Source organism: Balearica regulorum, chromosome Z, assembly GCF_011004875.1.
Source record: "Balearica regulorum gibbericeps isolate bBalReg1 chromosome Z, bBalReg1.pri, whole genome shotgun sequence".
Classification (NCBI taxonomy): domain Eukaryota; kingdom Metazoa; phylum Chordata; class Aves; order Gruiformes; family Gruidae; genus Balearica; species Balearica regulorum.
The window spans coordinates 40,579,724-40,596,267 of NC_046220.1; the positions used below are offsets into that span (position 1 = coordinate 40,579,724).

General features: G+C 42.5%; 2 protein-coding genes across 8 annotated transcripts in view; both read left to right on the forward strand.

The window, feature by feature from the left end:
* The first annotated feature begins 509 nt into the window (after positions 1 to 509).
* Positions 510 to 5,121, forward strand: PRXL2C (peroxiredoxin like 2C). The gene is made up of 6 exons (XM_010303470.2): positions 510 to 774; positions 1,305 to 1,373; positions 2,885 to 2,938; positions 3,342 to 3,447; positions 3,694 to 3,825; positions 4,435 to 5,121. Exons 1-6 carry the CDS (start codon positions 592 to 594, stop codon positions 4,560 to 4,562), a joined length of 672 nt encoding a protein of 223 aa, XP_010301772.2. The 5' UTR covers positions 510 to 591; the 3' UTR covers positions 4,563 to 5,121.
* A 2,454-nt stretch (positions 5,122 to 7,575) lies between these two features.
* Positions 7,576 to 16,544, forward strand: part of CDC14B (cell division cycle 14B) — a 47,046-nt gene continuing 38,077 nt past the window's right edge. For 4 of the 7 annotated variants that reach the window (XR_012832966.1, XM_075739676.1, XM_075739682.1 and 1 more), the window contains exons 1-2: positions 7,608 to 7,938; positions 15,746 to 15,839. Coding sequence is in view for 6 of the 7 variants with exons in the window: in XM_075739676.1 (XP_075595791.1) it covers positions 7,782 to 7,938; positions 15,746 to 15,839 (251 nt within the window). In the remaining variant the exon portion in view is untranslated. Of the gene's footprint in view, positions 7,939 to 15,745; positions 15,840 to 16,544 lie in introns of all 7 variants that reach the window. The other 3 variants (XM_075739683.1, XM_075739677.1, XM_075739680.1) reach the window with 2 other exon arrangements.

Below are 16,544 nucleotides of genomic sequence, written 5' to 3' on the forward strand. Positions count from 1 at the left end.
CTGCTCAGCATCCTGTGCTATTCACCTGACAACGTCCCACAAAGTTCTGCTTTTACGTCAATAAGGAAACGGCATCTGTCTGGGGGTTTTGGTTTGGTGTTTTTGGGGGTTTTTTTCTGATACAGCAGCTTGACGGTTCCTTGAAAACATAATTTTCTAGCTCGCTCAGAGTCCTCTGAAATGCTGTGGCACCCTGCAGAGCAAACCGTGACCTTGAGACTGTATAATAATGTCACCGTTTCTGTTCGCACATAATTTCTGCAAGGGTGGGTTTGATTTCGTTATGTTTTCCAGGCACAAATTGCCTGCTGCCTGCCACGGCGTGCGGCGGTTTTGGCAGCGGATTTCTCTCTCTTTTTACCAAGGGCCCTACGCTCACCGACTCCTCCTTACGCCAGAGCCGCGGAGCGCTGCGCTGCTGACCCCGGCTGTCTTCCAGGAACGGGAAGGAACCGGTGCCTTCCCGCCCAGCCCCGGCACTTCCTCGCGGTCACAGAACCCCCGAGCTTTTCGCTCCGGCCCCGCCTTTCTCTTCCTGCCCCTTCCCCGGCCGGGCAGGCCAAGGCGGAGGCGGCGGAGCCGGAGCGGGCCATGGCCGGGCCGCCCGCTGCCCCCGTCACGCAGCAGGTCGGCAGCTGGCGGGGCTGCGGGCAGCGGCCGGAGGCGGGGGAGCTGCGGGAGGCCGCCCGCTGCCTGGTGGTGGACGCGGACGGGAGGTGCATCCCCTTCAAGGCCCTGTACGGGGAGCAAAGAGCGATCGTGCTGTTCGTGCGGGTGAGAAGGGAGCTGTTGCCCGGGAAGGTTGGCCCGCCGGCCCGGAGCCCAGAGAGGCGCCTTGCGAGGAGCCCCAGCTGGGCTGCGGAAGGGGCGGGGGAGCGGGAGCGGGGACGTTGCACAAGCTGGGCTGGGGCAGGGAGGGAGGAAAACGTAACGCAGATCAGTTCTGCCTCTTAAGAACCGCCGTTCTTGGGTAAAATGATGCAGTATTTACCTGAAAGGCAATAGTTTCTCAACCGTGTGTTTAGGGAAACGGGTATGGTGTTCCCTGATTTCCCAGCAGGGAAGCCAGCTCTCGCATTCCTAAAATATCCAGAGATAGAAATACTAGCAGGGCCCCAAGCCCAGTGTCTTGTTCAGGCTTGGATTAAACCAGGATCCTAATCCAAATTTGGTGACTGCAAAGAACTTTAAATCTTTCGTTCTCAGTTCCTGATCAAAATGGTTTATGCCTGAACTCAGAATCTGATGCTTCATTGCTATGCAATTATGTCTGTTTCTGACACGTCCAACTGGCTATGTTGCAGAGTTTTTTATGCTACACTTGTAAGGAGTATGTAGAAGACCTGGCTAAAGTCCCCAAGGCGTTTTTACAAGTAAGTACTCTGCCCTTAATGTCTACATGGGGTTGCTGTAGTCGAACAGATTTGTAGTGTCCCGTCCCGCTGCAGGCTTGCATGAGGCTTAAAGCTTCTAGGAATCAAAAAAGGCTCCGAAGAAAGTTAGCATTTTCATTGTTTGCTACGGTAGCCATAATGCATCTGCCTGGGAGACACAGGAAAGGATTTATTGCCCTACATGCTCTGCTGCAGCAGCATTATTTCTCCCTGCCCTGTTAGCTTGGTGCTGTTTTTTCTGCTGTGTTCTGAACAGTTAGACAACATCTGACAGGCATATCTTTTGGTATTAGTAGTGCCCTGGGCAGCTGTCTTCTCCTGACCACAAACTTAACTACTGCCCTTTCCGTTATGCCGGTACAGCTGACTGATGGTTGTGCATGGAACAAAATCAGAAAATTGATCTGGATTAAAAATAGTCTCTTTTTCTGTGGTTATTTGTAAGCTGCATCAGTTGTGTGACCTGTTCTCCAGGCAGCTGCACAAACAGGAGTGACATAGTGACAGAAAGGAGAAATGGAGTGGGCAAGGGTTGCTATGGACGGGTATTTGTTGGGTGGCAGGAGATACCAGAGAAAGACAATGATCCCCTGCTAAATCTGGAAGGTCAGTCTGTCTCTTCCAAGCTGCTGGTTGAAATTCTGCCATATTTTATTCCCAACAGCGGTATGGCTGATGACAGAGACTCGGCTCCTTCCTAACAGCAAGCCTTAGATGGACTAGGAACTTGGGGACGAAAAGGGGCAATTTCTCTGGCAGCTCCCTTTCTCTGGACAGATTTTTCTAAACGGCTTGATCAGTGTTACTCTGAGTGGTGTTTTCTTAATTTGGCTGCTCAAATAAATGTATATAGAGAATCAAAACCATCCATGCTTTTCTTAGTGTGAGTATTCTGTTTGTAGGAGGGTTTCTTTTCATAACAAGCAAAATGATTCTATATGGGACAGGCAAATACTATACCCTAATATTAAAACAACATTATGTTTTATTATCCGTTTTACTGGCATCTACATGAACTTAAGCTTTGGCCACTATTTTAGACTCAGGCCTAATGTTGCACCTGCAAAAGACAGCAGCAGGTGCAAGTTCGGTATTTGTAAATCGCAGGTGTAGGTGCACCAATATTTGCATGCTGCTTCTTTAAATGCAGCTGCAGCTGAGTGGAAATTTTGAATTTCCAAAATTAGAGCAGGTTGCAATTATTGAAAAGATGATGCTAGCAATGCTACAGAAAAATTAAAGTGTACATATCTGTAACTTAAAAGTTATCTTGAAAAATATTTTTTTACTTAATAAATTAATGTAGCTGCTAACTGTGGGTGATAGACAAAGGTGCAGGCTGCCAATATGTAAATGAAGTTAATTTCAAATTATTTTAACTCAGTGCACTGTGATCATTAACTCAGGACACCAGATTCTACTCATGCTTTGCAGCCATGCAGAAACACCAAGTTCCTCTTTACAGTTTCAATACCCATGTTCTGTTCTAGGAAGCAAATGTGAGGCTTATAGTTATTGGACAGTCATCTTACCATCACATCAAGGTAAAGAGTGATTAAATACATTGTATCCCCTATTGTGTCTTAACGGTCTGCCTTGAGGGGTTTCACTCTGGGTGAAAAGATGGTCATTTGCAACCGCAGTATTCTTTTTCATGAAGCAATTCTAATAGCAATACATGAATAAAGCAAATAACTAAAACTTTCAGTTTAAAAACCTCTGGGGCTTCCTAAGGAAACATCTTTTCTTGATTTCACTGGAAGGTTTGTTTTAGTAAAAGCTTTGGGGCTAAAAATGTTTGGCCCTTAACATGACAAATCGACAGGTTTCCAAATCAGGGGGTGGGGGCGGCAGGGTGTCAGTATTTTTTCCACTGTCGGTAGATCCTAACTAATTACTGTCTTAACCTTAAAAACATTACTTTTTTTGTATGCATATATTTTGCAGCCCTTTTGCAGTTTAACTGGGTATACACACGAAATGTATGTAGATCCCCAAAGGGAAATTTATAAAACACTTGGCATGAAAAGAGGTGAAGGTAATAACATATCAGGTAAGAATAATTTTCTCACCTTTTTTGGACTTACACAGAACAAAACAAGAATGGTCTAATAAAATAGTATGGTCATAATGTAGATAGGAAGGGTGTTGCCCACTAGACCGTCTCTGGTAGGCTGTATTTTGTCAAAACACTGGTAATTAGGAAACTGTAAACTATTCATAGCAGCTGTTCGATTTTGTTGCTGTCCTTGTATACTTTTGTATTTCTAGATAATAAGTATTTTGCCATTTTGTTTAGTCCGGAGCCCTCATGTGAAATCAAGCACGTTCCTGGGAAGCATTAGGAGTATGTGGAGAGCAATGACTGGCCCGGCTTTTGATTTCCAAGGAGATCCCGCTCAGCAGGGAGGAGCTTTGATTTTAGGCCCAGGTGAGCTCCTTTGTTTGGTGTGAAAGTTACAGTCTTCTCTTTCAGCTGTTTGCTTTAACGCTGCCATGTCAGCCGCTGTTGCTGTGGATCCCAAGGAGAACAGTCTTGTGTGATTTTCCCGGCTGAAGGAACCTCAGGAAGTGTCATTGTGTAGTCCCACCTCCCGCAGAGGTGGCACAAAGCTGATCACAGTCCTGCAGAAATCGATAGGAGTGCTGATGGAACATCTGCCTTGATGGGGTGGGGTGGGGTTTGACATTGTGGTGTTCACCTACATTCTGCTTTCACATTTAATTCTAGGCAATTTTAGTAGAGGAATAATGCATGAAGGGGGGGGCTGCAACGTGACAAAGTTATCTCATCAAATCATTAGGAAACATTACACTACAGCAGATTTAATTCAATTAGATGCCTCAATGTTCCTTGTTTCTATAACTTGAAAAAAAAAAAAGTCATTTAAAATGTAGTGTATTGTGCAATCTATAGAGTTAGTATACTTTTGTACAAGAACTAGTAGGAAATCAGAATGCTTCTTTGATTTTACTTATGTCTTTGAATAAATAAATATTTTCTTCAGCCATTTACATGTTTATTCTCATTCTGTTTCAGGTAATGAAGTCCACTTTTTGCACCTTGATAAAAACAGGCTGGATCATGTTCCCATTAACACAGTTTTGCAGCTGGCAGGAGTTAAAACAGTAAATTTCACAAACAAACCCCAGATTATTGACATATGACACTGACACAGTATATACATTTTTTTTTTATTTGTGCTCTCCCAGAACAATTCTCCAGCAAATTCCCACCAGCATCAGTACTGCTTTGTCTTTATGGCACACTTGAATCCCTATTTAGAAAATCAGAGCACAGAATAAACTACCTGGCACTGAAGATGGGCACGAAACTGCTATTTCCATTGTGTATAACATACCAAAAACTAAAACGCAACTGAGGCTTACTGCAAAAAATCCTGTAGCTTATTATTTCCTCATCAAACAATCCTGCTAATATATATTTTAAAAATCTTTTTTTCAAGACACACTAAACTAAAAAAATTGGTTTTGCTCAGGAAGAACTTGGGATTCTTGCCTTCAGCAGATCACACTGGCTTTCAATCCAATACTTCCAAGTGATGTTTTAAAGCTTCCACCATCATGTGACAATCTTGTATTAAAACATGCCTTGAAAAATCACAGTTTCAAACACTGGGACTTGAACTTATGCCTACTTTTGCATCTGACACTGGCAGACATTAAGAAACACATTTTATAGTTTTAAATAAATATTTTAAATATATGTTGTCCGCAATTCTTTTGCATCATATGAAAAGGTGGGTCTGTGAGACAAGGGAGGGGTGTGTTTTAAACATTACTTCCCATCAGATTGTCAGTTTAGGAGTAGGCCATAGCCAATTACTTGTTTTCCTATGCAGATTTGCAGGATAATATTGTCCCTTGTATGTGTGTACTTTCTCTCAGAGCAAAAGGTCTCTGAAAAAATGTCCTTATTTCTGTCCTAGACAACTGAGCTAAGGACAACAGCATTTTGGTTTGCAGTTCTGTCAGATTTTGTATTATCCATTTTTCTTGAAATGTTTATGTTCAGAATCTATTGCTTTCATTAACGTCGATGTGCCCTCTTTCATCCATGGGCCACTTCTTTTTCGCAATTTTAAAATAAGATTGTCTGAGATTTCAGAGGAGTGTATCTTCCTCTGCAGTTTCTGATCGTTGGCTTTCACTGTAAAACGCTTCTATTCATACAAATCTCACCTTTTAAGCTTTAACACTGAAGCTATTGTAAAATGGTATTCTGTGAAGAGGTTTGTCCCTGCATCCATTAAGGTCACTGGCAGGCCTAGAGCAAGCTCTGGAGAGCTCTACACCATTAAGAGCATGTGAAATTAAATGCAGTGTTCCTTGACGAAAAATAAAAGGCTTGCTTAAGAAACATAATGATAGCATTGTAATGCCATTAAAGGTATTATGCTTTAGCACCTTATTAATTACATACACACTTTGATACAGTGCGTTTAGAAGGAGGATATTATTAATGTAAAAATGCTGTGTCTGATTCCCTGCTTTGACCGCGCAGCACTCGGCACAGAGCTAAAAGTAGTCATGTGCAGGCTCCCAGCCCGCGCGGATTCAGGGTTGGCCTCTGCGACTGGGACCAGCAGCTGGGGCTCACAGGGGAGTAAAGTCTGCTTTTCATGACCACTGCGCCTACATTCATAAATGAGGAGCTGCCCCCTCCCTCCAGGGCTCCTCCAGCTCACCATTATTTTTGAGCATGTCAGAAACTCTGGAATGCAGCTGCCTCTACGTTACTTAAACCACAGCAGAAAGCAAACTGGAAAACTGGTCTTATGTTTGGAAAACAAAGACAAGGAACGCAGAAAACTTCAATTATTTTCAAAGAGAAAAAATGATGTCATTCATTTGTAGTGCTTCCATTCTGCTTCATTCACCTGATCATCACTCTCAAAGACACTGGCTCTAGTTGCACTTTTGTTTTGCAATCATCTCGCTTTCGTATTCTTGGTGCTTTTAAAGGAAGTGTTTGGCTAGCTGTTTTTCTGCTTGTTTTGCTTTCAGTAGCATTAAAATCATATACAATAGGAATACTTCTGTTGCTGCATTTTAAATACATTAAATAAAGCTAACCATAGCTAAATCAACTTTAGACTCTTAAAAGGGTTTGGAATGAATGAAGTTGTGGTTTGACAGCTCTGCAGGTTGAAGTCGTCCACCCTCAGGATGTCAATGACAGGAACCACGCCACCACCTCCGTGTTATCCCAGCAAAACCACTTCTTCAGAAGGATTCACAAAATGCAGACAAATAAAAAGAGGGAAGAAGACAGAGAGGAGGATTCAGTAGAAAAACAATCCTAGTTAGGGCATCGGCCCTGCGTTTGTTGCGGGGAGATGGACTGTTGCATCTGGCCACAGCTTGACTTGAGTTCACGGCCACCCTGCGAGGCAATGATTGCCATGTGCATAATGAGTTGGAACAACGATGGTCACAGTCAGTCATGGGAGAAATGGTTTTCAAAGTATCAGCAGAATTTTACATCTGTGGTGTTATTTAGGAAAAGTATTTAAAAAGTTATGTAGTGAAAGGTGGAAACCAGTGGGAGATAATCACTGCCCTCATATTCAGCAGAATACTTCAGCAAGGGCTTTTGTCATGGCCAATTACAGGTGAGGAGGGAGCTGCTTTAACTACCTTACTTCAACACCTACTTGGTGTGTTTTTAAGTATCATTGTGTCTGAGAAGCAGACTCAGACCCCGCTACCTGGAAGACTGCGAAGCCTCAAGAAACGAAACTGAACGGACTCATTTCCAGAAGCGGCAGCTTCATGCTAGCTCAACTGTTGCCGGCTCGTCCGTGGGAGCAGAGTCACACCGCGGCCGGGGCCCTCGCACCCCCAAGAGCCATGTTTTGGTCACGCTGGCACCACCACCACCACCACCACCACCACCACCTCTCTCTCTCTGAAGAAGCCCGGCGCCACGTCAGCAGCCCGCACCGCGGCGCGCGAGGCAGGGGTGACGTGCCAAGAGCCCCGCCAGCAGGCTCGAAGCAGCGGCGATGGCCGGGCTATGCCTGGCCGCGCTTCCTGACCCCACCTGTTACAGCGGCCACTATGACATCACCGCCCCAACCGCTCCGCGCTGGTGACGCCACACCGCGCTGACCCAATCAGAGGAGGCTGGGGGGGGGGGGGAACGGGAGTGCCGGGAGGTGGCCGGGAGCTGCCGCCGGCTCGGGGCGGGGGGGCCGTAGGTGCATGGGACGGTGGGAGGGGGCGGTGTCCGGGGAGACGCGTCAGCCGCCGCCGTCGTCGCGGCGTCCCTCCCCTCCGGCGGCTCCAGCCCCGCGGGGAGCGGCGCGGCGGGGATGAGGCGGGCCGCCTCGCACCCACCGTAGCGGCGCGCCCGCCTCCGCCATGAAACGGAAGAGCTGGGCCGAGGCCCGGCGCCGCGCAGCCCCGGCGTCGCCGGCTCTGAAGAGAACTCGAGGCGCGGCGTCGCGGGCAGCCGGGGGCGAGACGGAACGGCGGCAGCCGCCCCCCGTCGGTCCGGAGATCTGCCTGAGGATCGCCGGTGAGAGGGGCGTGCCGGCGGGGCGGGGGCGGGCGGGGTGGCGGCGCGGCGGGAGAGTTGAGGCGCAAGTCGGAGCCGGGCTGCTGGCCGCGGGACGGGGAGGGGGCCGCTGGGGCGCGGGGGTGTCCGTCCCGTCCCGTCCTGTGCCGTCCCCACCCGTCCCGTCCCGTCCCGTCCCGCGGCGGTGGGCGCTGCGGCCGCGGGGAAGGAAAACTTTCCCTCAGCGCTGGGTCGCCGCTGTCCCGGCCGGGACCCCGGGGCGCTCGGCCGGCGGCGGCCGTCTTTGCCATCTGTGCGATGGGTCGGTTCTTGCGTGTCTCTGGCGTTTCGCACAGCGAAGTATTTTTTAAAAATGCATCGCTAGTCCAACCATTCTTCCAGAAGAATAAATAATCGTGTTATTTTAATAACTCTGGCCGTACCGAGCAATTGCCTTGTGCTGTCTTTCTGCTTGTAGGAGAGTGAAGGAAAAATATATTTGAACCAGGAAAGCATGGGAACAAACCCAACATTTCTCTATATATTTGGGATATCTATCTTTTTCTTAATGTTGTGCTTGATGGCTAATGGGTAAAATAATGGACAAGTGTTGCACCTCTTCTTGACACTCCAGTGCCGATGGCTTCTGCAGGCAGGTTTGCTCGGTGTCCTCCCTGCTTTTTGTAGCCCTGTGATTTGAGCCGTGCTTTGTTTTGGCACAGAAACCTGCCTCTGTGGAGAAGCATATTGGATCACAGCCGAAATAATTATGGATTTAGGTTTGAGTTCCCCAGCTAAAAGCCATGCTTGAGTTTAGTTTGCCTAAAAGAAAGAAAAAAAACAAACTACTTTTTATGTGCTGTGTCCGAATCTGAGAGTGATAGTATTTACAACTTCTTTTAAAAAACAAGAAATAAACCTCACTTACCAGTTCGTTCTGAAGGATGTGTGAAATTGTCTGTAGATAGAGCAAGCAAAAATACAGGGAGCAAATGTGGACAAAAGGCACCAGTCTTACCTGTGCCAAGAAACAGGGTTTCTTAAATTATCTGGTGTGTCTCCTAGATAACAGTATGTTTAGAAAACCATAAGGTTTTGTTTTGAAAATTGGGCATAGCGATGTAGGAAGAACGTAAACTCCCAAAGCATACCATATTCCTCTTTTTACAAAGCTCTAATACTGTGAGGGAATAAAATCCTAGATAGTCCATCTTAAAATAGAGCATTTTAGGCCTAATCTACGCAGAGAAGCATGATGGTGTACTTACATGCAGAGCTGTAATGCTACAATAACTCCATATGTGTATTTTTCTGTAACTGCAACCATTTATCCAGGAAATGATGATAGTGTAGTTTTAAGGTTAAATGTAGAAACCCCTCATTTGGCAGGTGATGACTTTTTGATATCAAAGTAATTTCACTGCCTAGAACAACATGCAGCCCCGTCCAGCTCAGATCTCCAGCAAACAGGTCTGTCTAACCATTCTTGTGCAGCAGTTCTTGGATCTGAGGGTACACATCTGGCATCAATAGGCCCCTTAAATTACTGTGTTTTCTCCTCCAAAGAAATGTTCACCCATTTAAATAGTACAGTAGAGCACCTAGGCTTTGACTTGTGTTTTTTCAGTGGGATTTCACCATGTGCAGCAGTACAGAGTATAACAAACTTGATTAAAATGCAGTAGATTATTATATTTAATAATATTTTATTTTGTCTTGATCTTTTTTTACTGTGCACAATGGCTGCTGTTTACAAGGTTCTAATAATGGAACAATTATGGTCTAATTTTTATTATGCTGGTATGTCGTACATATTTTTTAAAACAGAAACCTTAAAATAGAAAGACCACAGACTTACTTTTCTATAAAGCTGTTGCAAAAGTTATTTCAAGATTTGAACTGTCAGTTCTGCCTTCTCATAATCCAGTTATGAGAAATGAATTAGTAGTTCTAGACTTAAAGCATAAGGCCTTATTCTTGCAAATGGACACATTTTAGCCTCTGTAAAGGCTGAGAGATCTGCATTAGTTTATCTGCCTACAGATATGGTGCCAAACTCATTAAGAACATTGCAGGCTACCCTCATTTTCATCTTTGCTAAAAGACAGAGGCAGAAAACAAACCCAAATAGCTGTAAAGATTTATGGATCTTTGCTTGCGTGATGTTATATTCATAAACAACAAAGTTTGTAATCCATTATTGGCATGGATTTTATACTCAAAATACTTCCAGTAATCATTGCACTTTTTTATTTCCTAACGAATCGTATTCATCAGCCATTACGTCAGAATAATTTTTAATCAGAATCATCTAAATATTTTTCTTTACTATTAAGTCTAGTTCAGGAAAGCTGTTCTCGTAAAAAATTGTTTGTTTTGGTCTGTTAAGCTGCATGGTAAGCTTTACCATTTTCTCTTTGTCAACTAATGCATGAGGCTTGCTGGTATGAATTCAATTTGCTGGAACTGAATGCATTTCTTCTGTTTATTAGAAGCATATTCCCATATCCTTCTGATCTCTGAAAAAAGTAATTTATATGATCTGAAGAAAATACAACAATTCTGTGAAAGCTGTTGATGTCCTTTCCTCAGCTGCTTTTCTTTGTCATTGCTCTGATTTTATAAATAATATTTTTTAAAAAAAGTGGAATTATAATGCATAAACTTTAGGCAGAAGGTGTGTGTTTCTCTCTCACCTCTTTTCAGCAGTTGATTCTAAAATGAAGTAACTACCACAACTATCCATGGAACTAAATTTTAAGTGATATAACACCATGGGGCATTTCTTGACATTTGTTTGTCCTCCTGATAAATGTGTATTCAGTTTGTTTACAGTGAGGAACTAACATCTCAAAGGATGCTCTAAGCTGTACTGTATATGCCTTTTTTTTTTTCCTTTATTGAGAATCATTTTACTTACACTATCACTTGGAGTTTTTATGAAATAGCATTTGGTTTACTATGTTCAGTGATAGGTGGGTTGGGTTTTTTTGGTTTCGTGTTCGATTTTTTTTCAAACTATTGAGTTGTCTTTTGTTTTTCCAGTATTGGTGGCTTGTCATTATAAACCTTGTGTATTATGTAGAAAAGTTTGGGGTTTTATTTTAATGCTAAGGACACTTCTACCAACTATCATTAAGCTTTCCAACATTGTGACTGTCAACACTTTCAATTAGTTTTCATTATACAATTATCTCAATACAAAAGTTGTATTTACTCTTTTATCAATATGACCTCACTTGTGAGTCTGAAAGCTAAGATTTTAGGAGTTTAAGGCTTTTAGTATCTAATCCAGCACTGAGAGTGTATGAATACATGTAAAGTAGTCTTGTGTATCAGACAGGAGTAGCAGAGTGCAAAGATTCTATTTGAGTAAAGTAACAGTGTTGTTGATCAATTGTGACATGACCCTGAAAATAGTTTTTTCCATGGTTTTCTGTTAAATGAAAAGTTCCTTTGGCTTTTTAGTGTGCTTTCATTTTCTTTGTCAGAGGGTAGGCTGTTTTAACTCCCAATTCTATCATCACTTAAATGTGAAATATCATAGTGATGAGTGAATGAATCTTTTCAAGGATAGAATGACTAAAAAGAAAATCTCATACAATTTTGCTTTTTGTCTTGACATTGCAACAGAATTTGTCTTTTATGTTTTCTCATGTGTCTTCCTGATATTTTTAAGTCTTTTAAATCAACACAACAAAATACCTTGTACCAGCTTTGAATTTAGAAATACACTCCTCTTACAATAGTAAATAACTCTGTGGTTACATTCCTGGTAATTCAAAACAGACTAATGTTGTTTTTTGTTGTACTGTCAGTCTCCTCTGAATTTCTCATCTAAGGCATCTGTTTAACAATAGAACAGTAGAATTTCTCTTTTTATGAAATAATCTTTGCTGATCATATGCAGACTTGTCCTGCAGTGAGTGCCTGTTTGGTATTTAGTTGTCTCTTGAATTACTGAAATTTCTTTCCCCAAGGCCTGTGCAGCAGATCCTCAGAGGCATCAGGCTTATTGAGAGTAAAGGGAAGTTTATTTTGCCATCTTTATATTCACATTAACGTGATTTTGAGGTGGTAGCGCTCAGCTTTCTACACATCTATTTCCACATAACACTGTAGATCTGAAAAACAAGCAACATGCTTTTCCCTCTGTACACACACTGCAATCAGATGCGTGATTATTATAGCTTGTGTAGACATGCTTGTACTAGCTTTAATCTCACTAGTTAAGTACCAGCAGTAGCAAAGCTGTGGTAACATAGTCCTTGGTTAGCGGTATGCAGGCTCATTTTTTTTGTACATTGCATGCTTACTCAAATTAATTGTGTACAGTGATATCCATGTTTCTGTAACTGGTTTGCTTTATGAGGCTAACAAAATTAAATGTAATTGAAGTATGTCTAACATACTGCAGTCATATCTCCTAATTGCTGTGCAGATGCAGCCTGTAAGGCAGCGAGCCCTACTCTCTCATTCTTCTGAGAGACGATTAGAAAGGTCTGCTCTAGTTTGATAGTTTTAGGATGACCTTTTATCAGAAATTTGCAGGAATCTGGAAGTGCTCGGGTACGCGATATGTAAATGGAATACTAGCAAGCTAAAATTAGCAAAGGAAACATAAAAATAATAAAATTGAAGCCTTGCTCCTGCAGTCCAAATCTTTGTAGAGTCCTAGTGAAATAAATTCATCGGTGCTCTGGTGTATTTTCTATACAAGAGCTCATCCTGCTATCAGATCCTTAATGAAGGAATTCTCCTTTCTCAGCCTGTGTTCCTCCTATTGAAAAATCAACACACTAATCCCTGGCTACTATAAACAGAACTGGGAATGTGTTTGCAAAAAAACCAGGTAAAAACAGACATGGTGAGTAATACAGCATTTATCTGATATCAGACTGGTAAGCCAGTAGAAAGTTAAATACACTTATGGGAAAGGACTTCTTTCTGTAGCTCATTTCTAAAATCTCCCTATGGGAAACATGTTAAAAAGATGGAGCCTGCTGTTTACGTAACAGGGAGCAATTGTTAGCAGTGCACAGGAACGGACAGCTTGTCAGGATATTAGCATTTGACACACACTGCTCTTACTGTGAGGTAGTTCTGTAAATTCATTAAACTCAAGGTTCTTTCAGGTGGTTTAAGAATAGCAATAATTAACACGATCCAGAGATACCAGTGCAGAATTTAATGCCAACAGCTATTCAAAGGGCCCAGTACACACTGTTTACTCAAGATAGGAATTCTTATTTTTCTTGGACATTTTTGCAACAGCTGCAGATGATTTTCAGAAAAAGTAGGAATGCTGAGGAAGCAAGTGATTGTGTTACTCCAAATCCTGTTTAGGAGCAAAATGCTAAATTATTTTAGGTCTTTGACCTGTGCAAATTTTTATTTTTTTATTTTCAATTTTGATCCTCCTTTTGTATTTGAGGATTTTGGATTACTCTTTGTGTAGTGCTTTTACATTTTCAAAAGTGATGTAAAGTTCATGTGAAGAAGCTGGTGTGCAAGAAGGTAGCATGTCAGTTTGAGTACTACAGCCATTCTGCCCAGACTTGGATGCGGATGTTGTTTGTGTACGTGGAGAGCTCAGTCTAAGTCAATAATTAGACTGGATCTGAAGGACAGATCCCATCGAGGGAAAAATTCTGTCTGTGTATTCCCAGTGTTAACCCCTATTGGGCTAGTTCAGTGAGCTAACTCAGAAGAAAACTTTTCTTTGTAATGAACCTGGTGGCAGCTAGCCATTAAATCAGTTTAGAAGTGGTGTGAAATTATACCTTGGGGCTGTAGTGTGATGCGTGTTTAATCTAGCAATGCCAGTTTAAACACAATCCCTAGATATCATATCCTCTCAGTTCTCCTTTCTGCCTTCCTCCTTAGCTCTCAGTCCTCCCACACACACATTAGCTCTCGTTCTTAGGGCAGCGGGAAGTGAACCAGCAAAGCAGTTTTGTGGGTTTTTTTTAATATTGTGCTAGGATACCTGTAACAGTTTCTGATTCACACAAATCCACCTTGACACAGCACAGGGAGTAACACAGTGGTGGGGACAGGTGCAGGGGAGTTGTGCAGGCTCCCTGCACCCCCAAAGCATTGGTCTAAATGCTTTCCCTTGACTGTTAGAGGGTATAGTTTTCTGTGACACAGTTTTCCCCATAGCGTATTTTGCATCTGGTTGGGGTATCAGTGCACTTGCTTCACCACAAATATTTCCCTTTGTGGGTCAGTGTAATTCCTTCTTAAAAATGCACAGCATTACTGTAAATTTTACCCTTTGTCTTGTTTTCAGGAGATGCTTTGGTAAATGCTGGGAGGTACAGAAGTTTGAGCAGGTAATGCACTTCCCAGCTAGTACTACAGCTGCTGTGCCAACAAGATGGGAGTATTAGAAATTAAATAAGCAAGTCTGGTGCCTTCCTTTTGCTAAGAGAGTAGGGAAGTAGGTGCCTGACTTGCTCAGGAGTTACTGTACATCCCACTGGTTGCACTGAGCTGTAAATGTTTAAGCCAAATCATTCACGTCAGGCAGCTGTTCTAATGAAATGCGCATTTACCAAATGTACACTTTTTGGTGGTGGTGTCTGCCTCCACCCCCTGAGATACTGCTGTAGATAGGTGAGCACCAAGCATGTGAGTGTTGAACTATAGACATGGGGATACCTCTCATGGCATACTTTACATTATTTTCAAGATACAAGTAATGATTTCATGAAGGATTTTGTTTTGAAGCATAAAGTGATTTTTTTTTTTTTCCTGCTCTCTGGAAAAGGAGATACAGTTTGTCTTTTTCAGAAGTTATGCTTTGAAATTACATGTTTATAGGTAGCTGATCTGTTTTGATATTTAAGTAATGTATCTGCTCCAGACAACTAGTTTGCAAAAAATAAAATCTTTCCTGTTAGATTTGAATTTTAATCCGTGTATTTTATAATGCTATTTTTTTCAGCAGGAGGAAGAAAAGTATTGCTGTGGTGCTGCAAGGCCTCAATTTTTATTGACCAATTACCGCAAACACAGCAATTTACAGCAGCAGCACAGTCAGTGTTTAAAGTTCACTGGGGCTACAGCTCCCCTGGCCATAAAAATAATTTATGTGAATACCGTTGGCATTTTTTTCCCCCTCAGCTTAACAAAGGAAGCCAGGACAAGCACAAGGTGCCTTCTGCCTGCATGCACACAGACTTCGAAGGGGCAGTGGGGATGAGAATGCGGATGGGGATGTCCAGGTGGTGGCTCAGATGGTGCTCCTGCGGGCAGCCGTGGGTTGCTACCTCAACCCCTCGCATCCCTCCAGCATCTGCCACCTGCGGGATTTAATTACCGTCAAAATCGTCGTTTTACGGAAGGATAGGAAGTGCCTGTGTTCCAGCAGAAGTGCGCTTCGCTGTTTAGTTTAATGTAGGTGCTATGAGATGCTGAGGGATTTGTGGCTTAGTTGGGGGTGTGCAGGTATGTTGGTATTCAGAGTGCAACAGGTGGGGTCTGTTGCCAAAAGGAGGTGGGTATCTGCTCTCTCTGTGGGTGCAAGTTGGGCTCCTGCGAAATTGTAAAGTCATCAAACAGGTAGCTTTCCTGGGAACACTTTATTTGGGAAAGAACACTAAAAAGCTGCACATTATGGGAACACTGCTGAGCAAAAAGCCTCAGCCATTGTGTGCCTTGTTGCTTAACACTGGAGAAATAGTAATATCTAGTTCGGTAATACTTAGAAGATTTGTTTCATTTTAAAGCATTTGAAGTTGTTCTATTGACAGGTAATACTTCAGACTTCCAGCAGAAAAGTGTGATGTTTATAAAAGCTTTACATTTTCTTGTATTTCAGATCGCCTTTATTTTGCAATTCTCTGCCAAAAACCAAAGAGTGGAGCTGCAAATACCCATTATTTCTGCATAGATGATGAACTTGTATATGAGAAGTAAGTACAAACTTATTTTTCCTTTTTTTTTTTATTTAATAGAAATAAATTGGCCAGAATAACAGCAATGAGGAACCAGTCTAATTGACATTCTGTTTTTAAATGCAGCTGAGGGAAACATACTGTTCCCGTTATAGAACTAATTATACCAGTTTGGTCCTCTCAGGCTTATCTGCTGTGTTGATTTATACATCTTAGATGGTTACCTGGCTTCCCATCAGGATTTCTTAGAAATCTTTTCAAAGCAGAAGTTTTCATTGTACCCATTCTTGTTAGAAGACACAGGAACATGATGCAACAATATATATTCAGAAGTGCACACTGGACTGCTGAGCTGAAGGGGATGTCTTTGGTTGCTCAGCTATTAAGCGGAATGTCCAAATTTCCTAGTATAAGAGAAAAATTTGAAAAATCAATTCAAGCCTTTATGAGCTGACAATGGATATAGTATTTCCCCTGTAGTGAACAGTGTATGCCTTTGTATGTGATCTGGAATGCTGCTAATTCTTTAAATATTTTTGACCAAGGGCGTGCCTACTGTTTTTGAAAGAACTAATCAATCTTTATTCTCTGTGTTCACTTTTCTTAGCAATATTAATTGCCTTCTTTTAAAGTAAAGCTTTTGGGTTGCTCTTAAAACAGACTTTCTAAACTAGTGTCACAGAGTGATAAAACAGTGAGAATTTTTCAAACTTTGAGTATTTT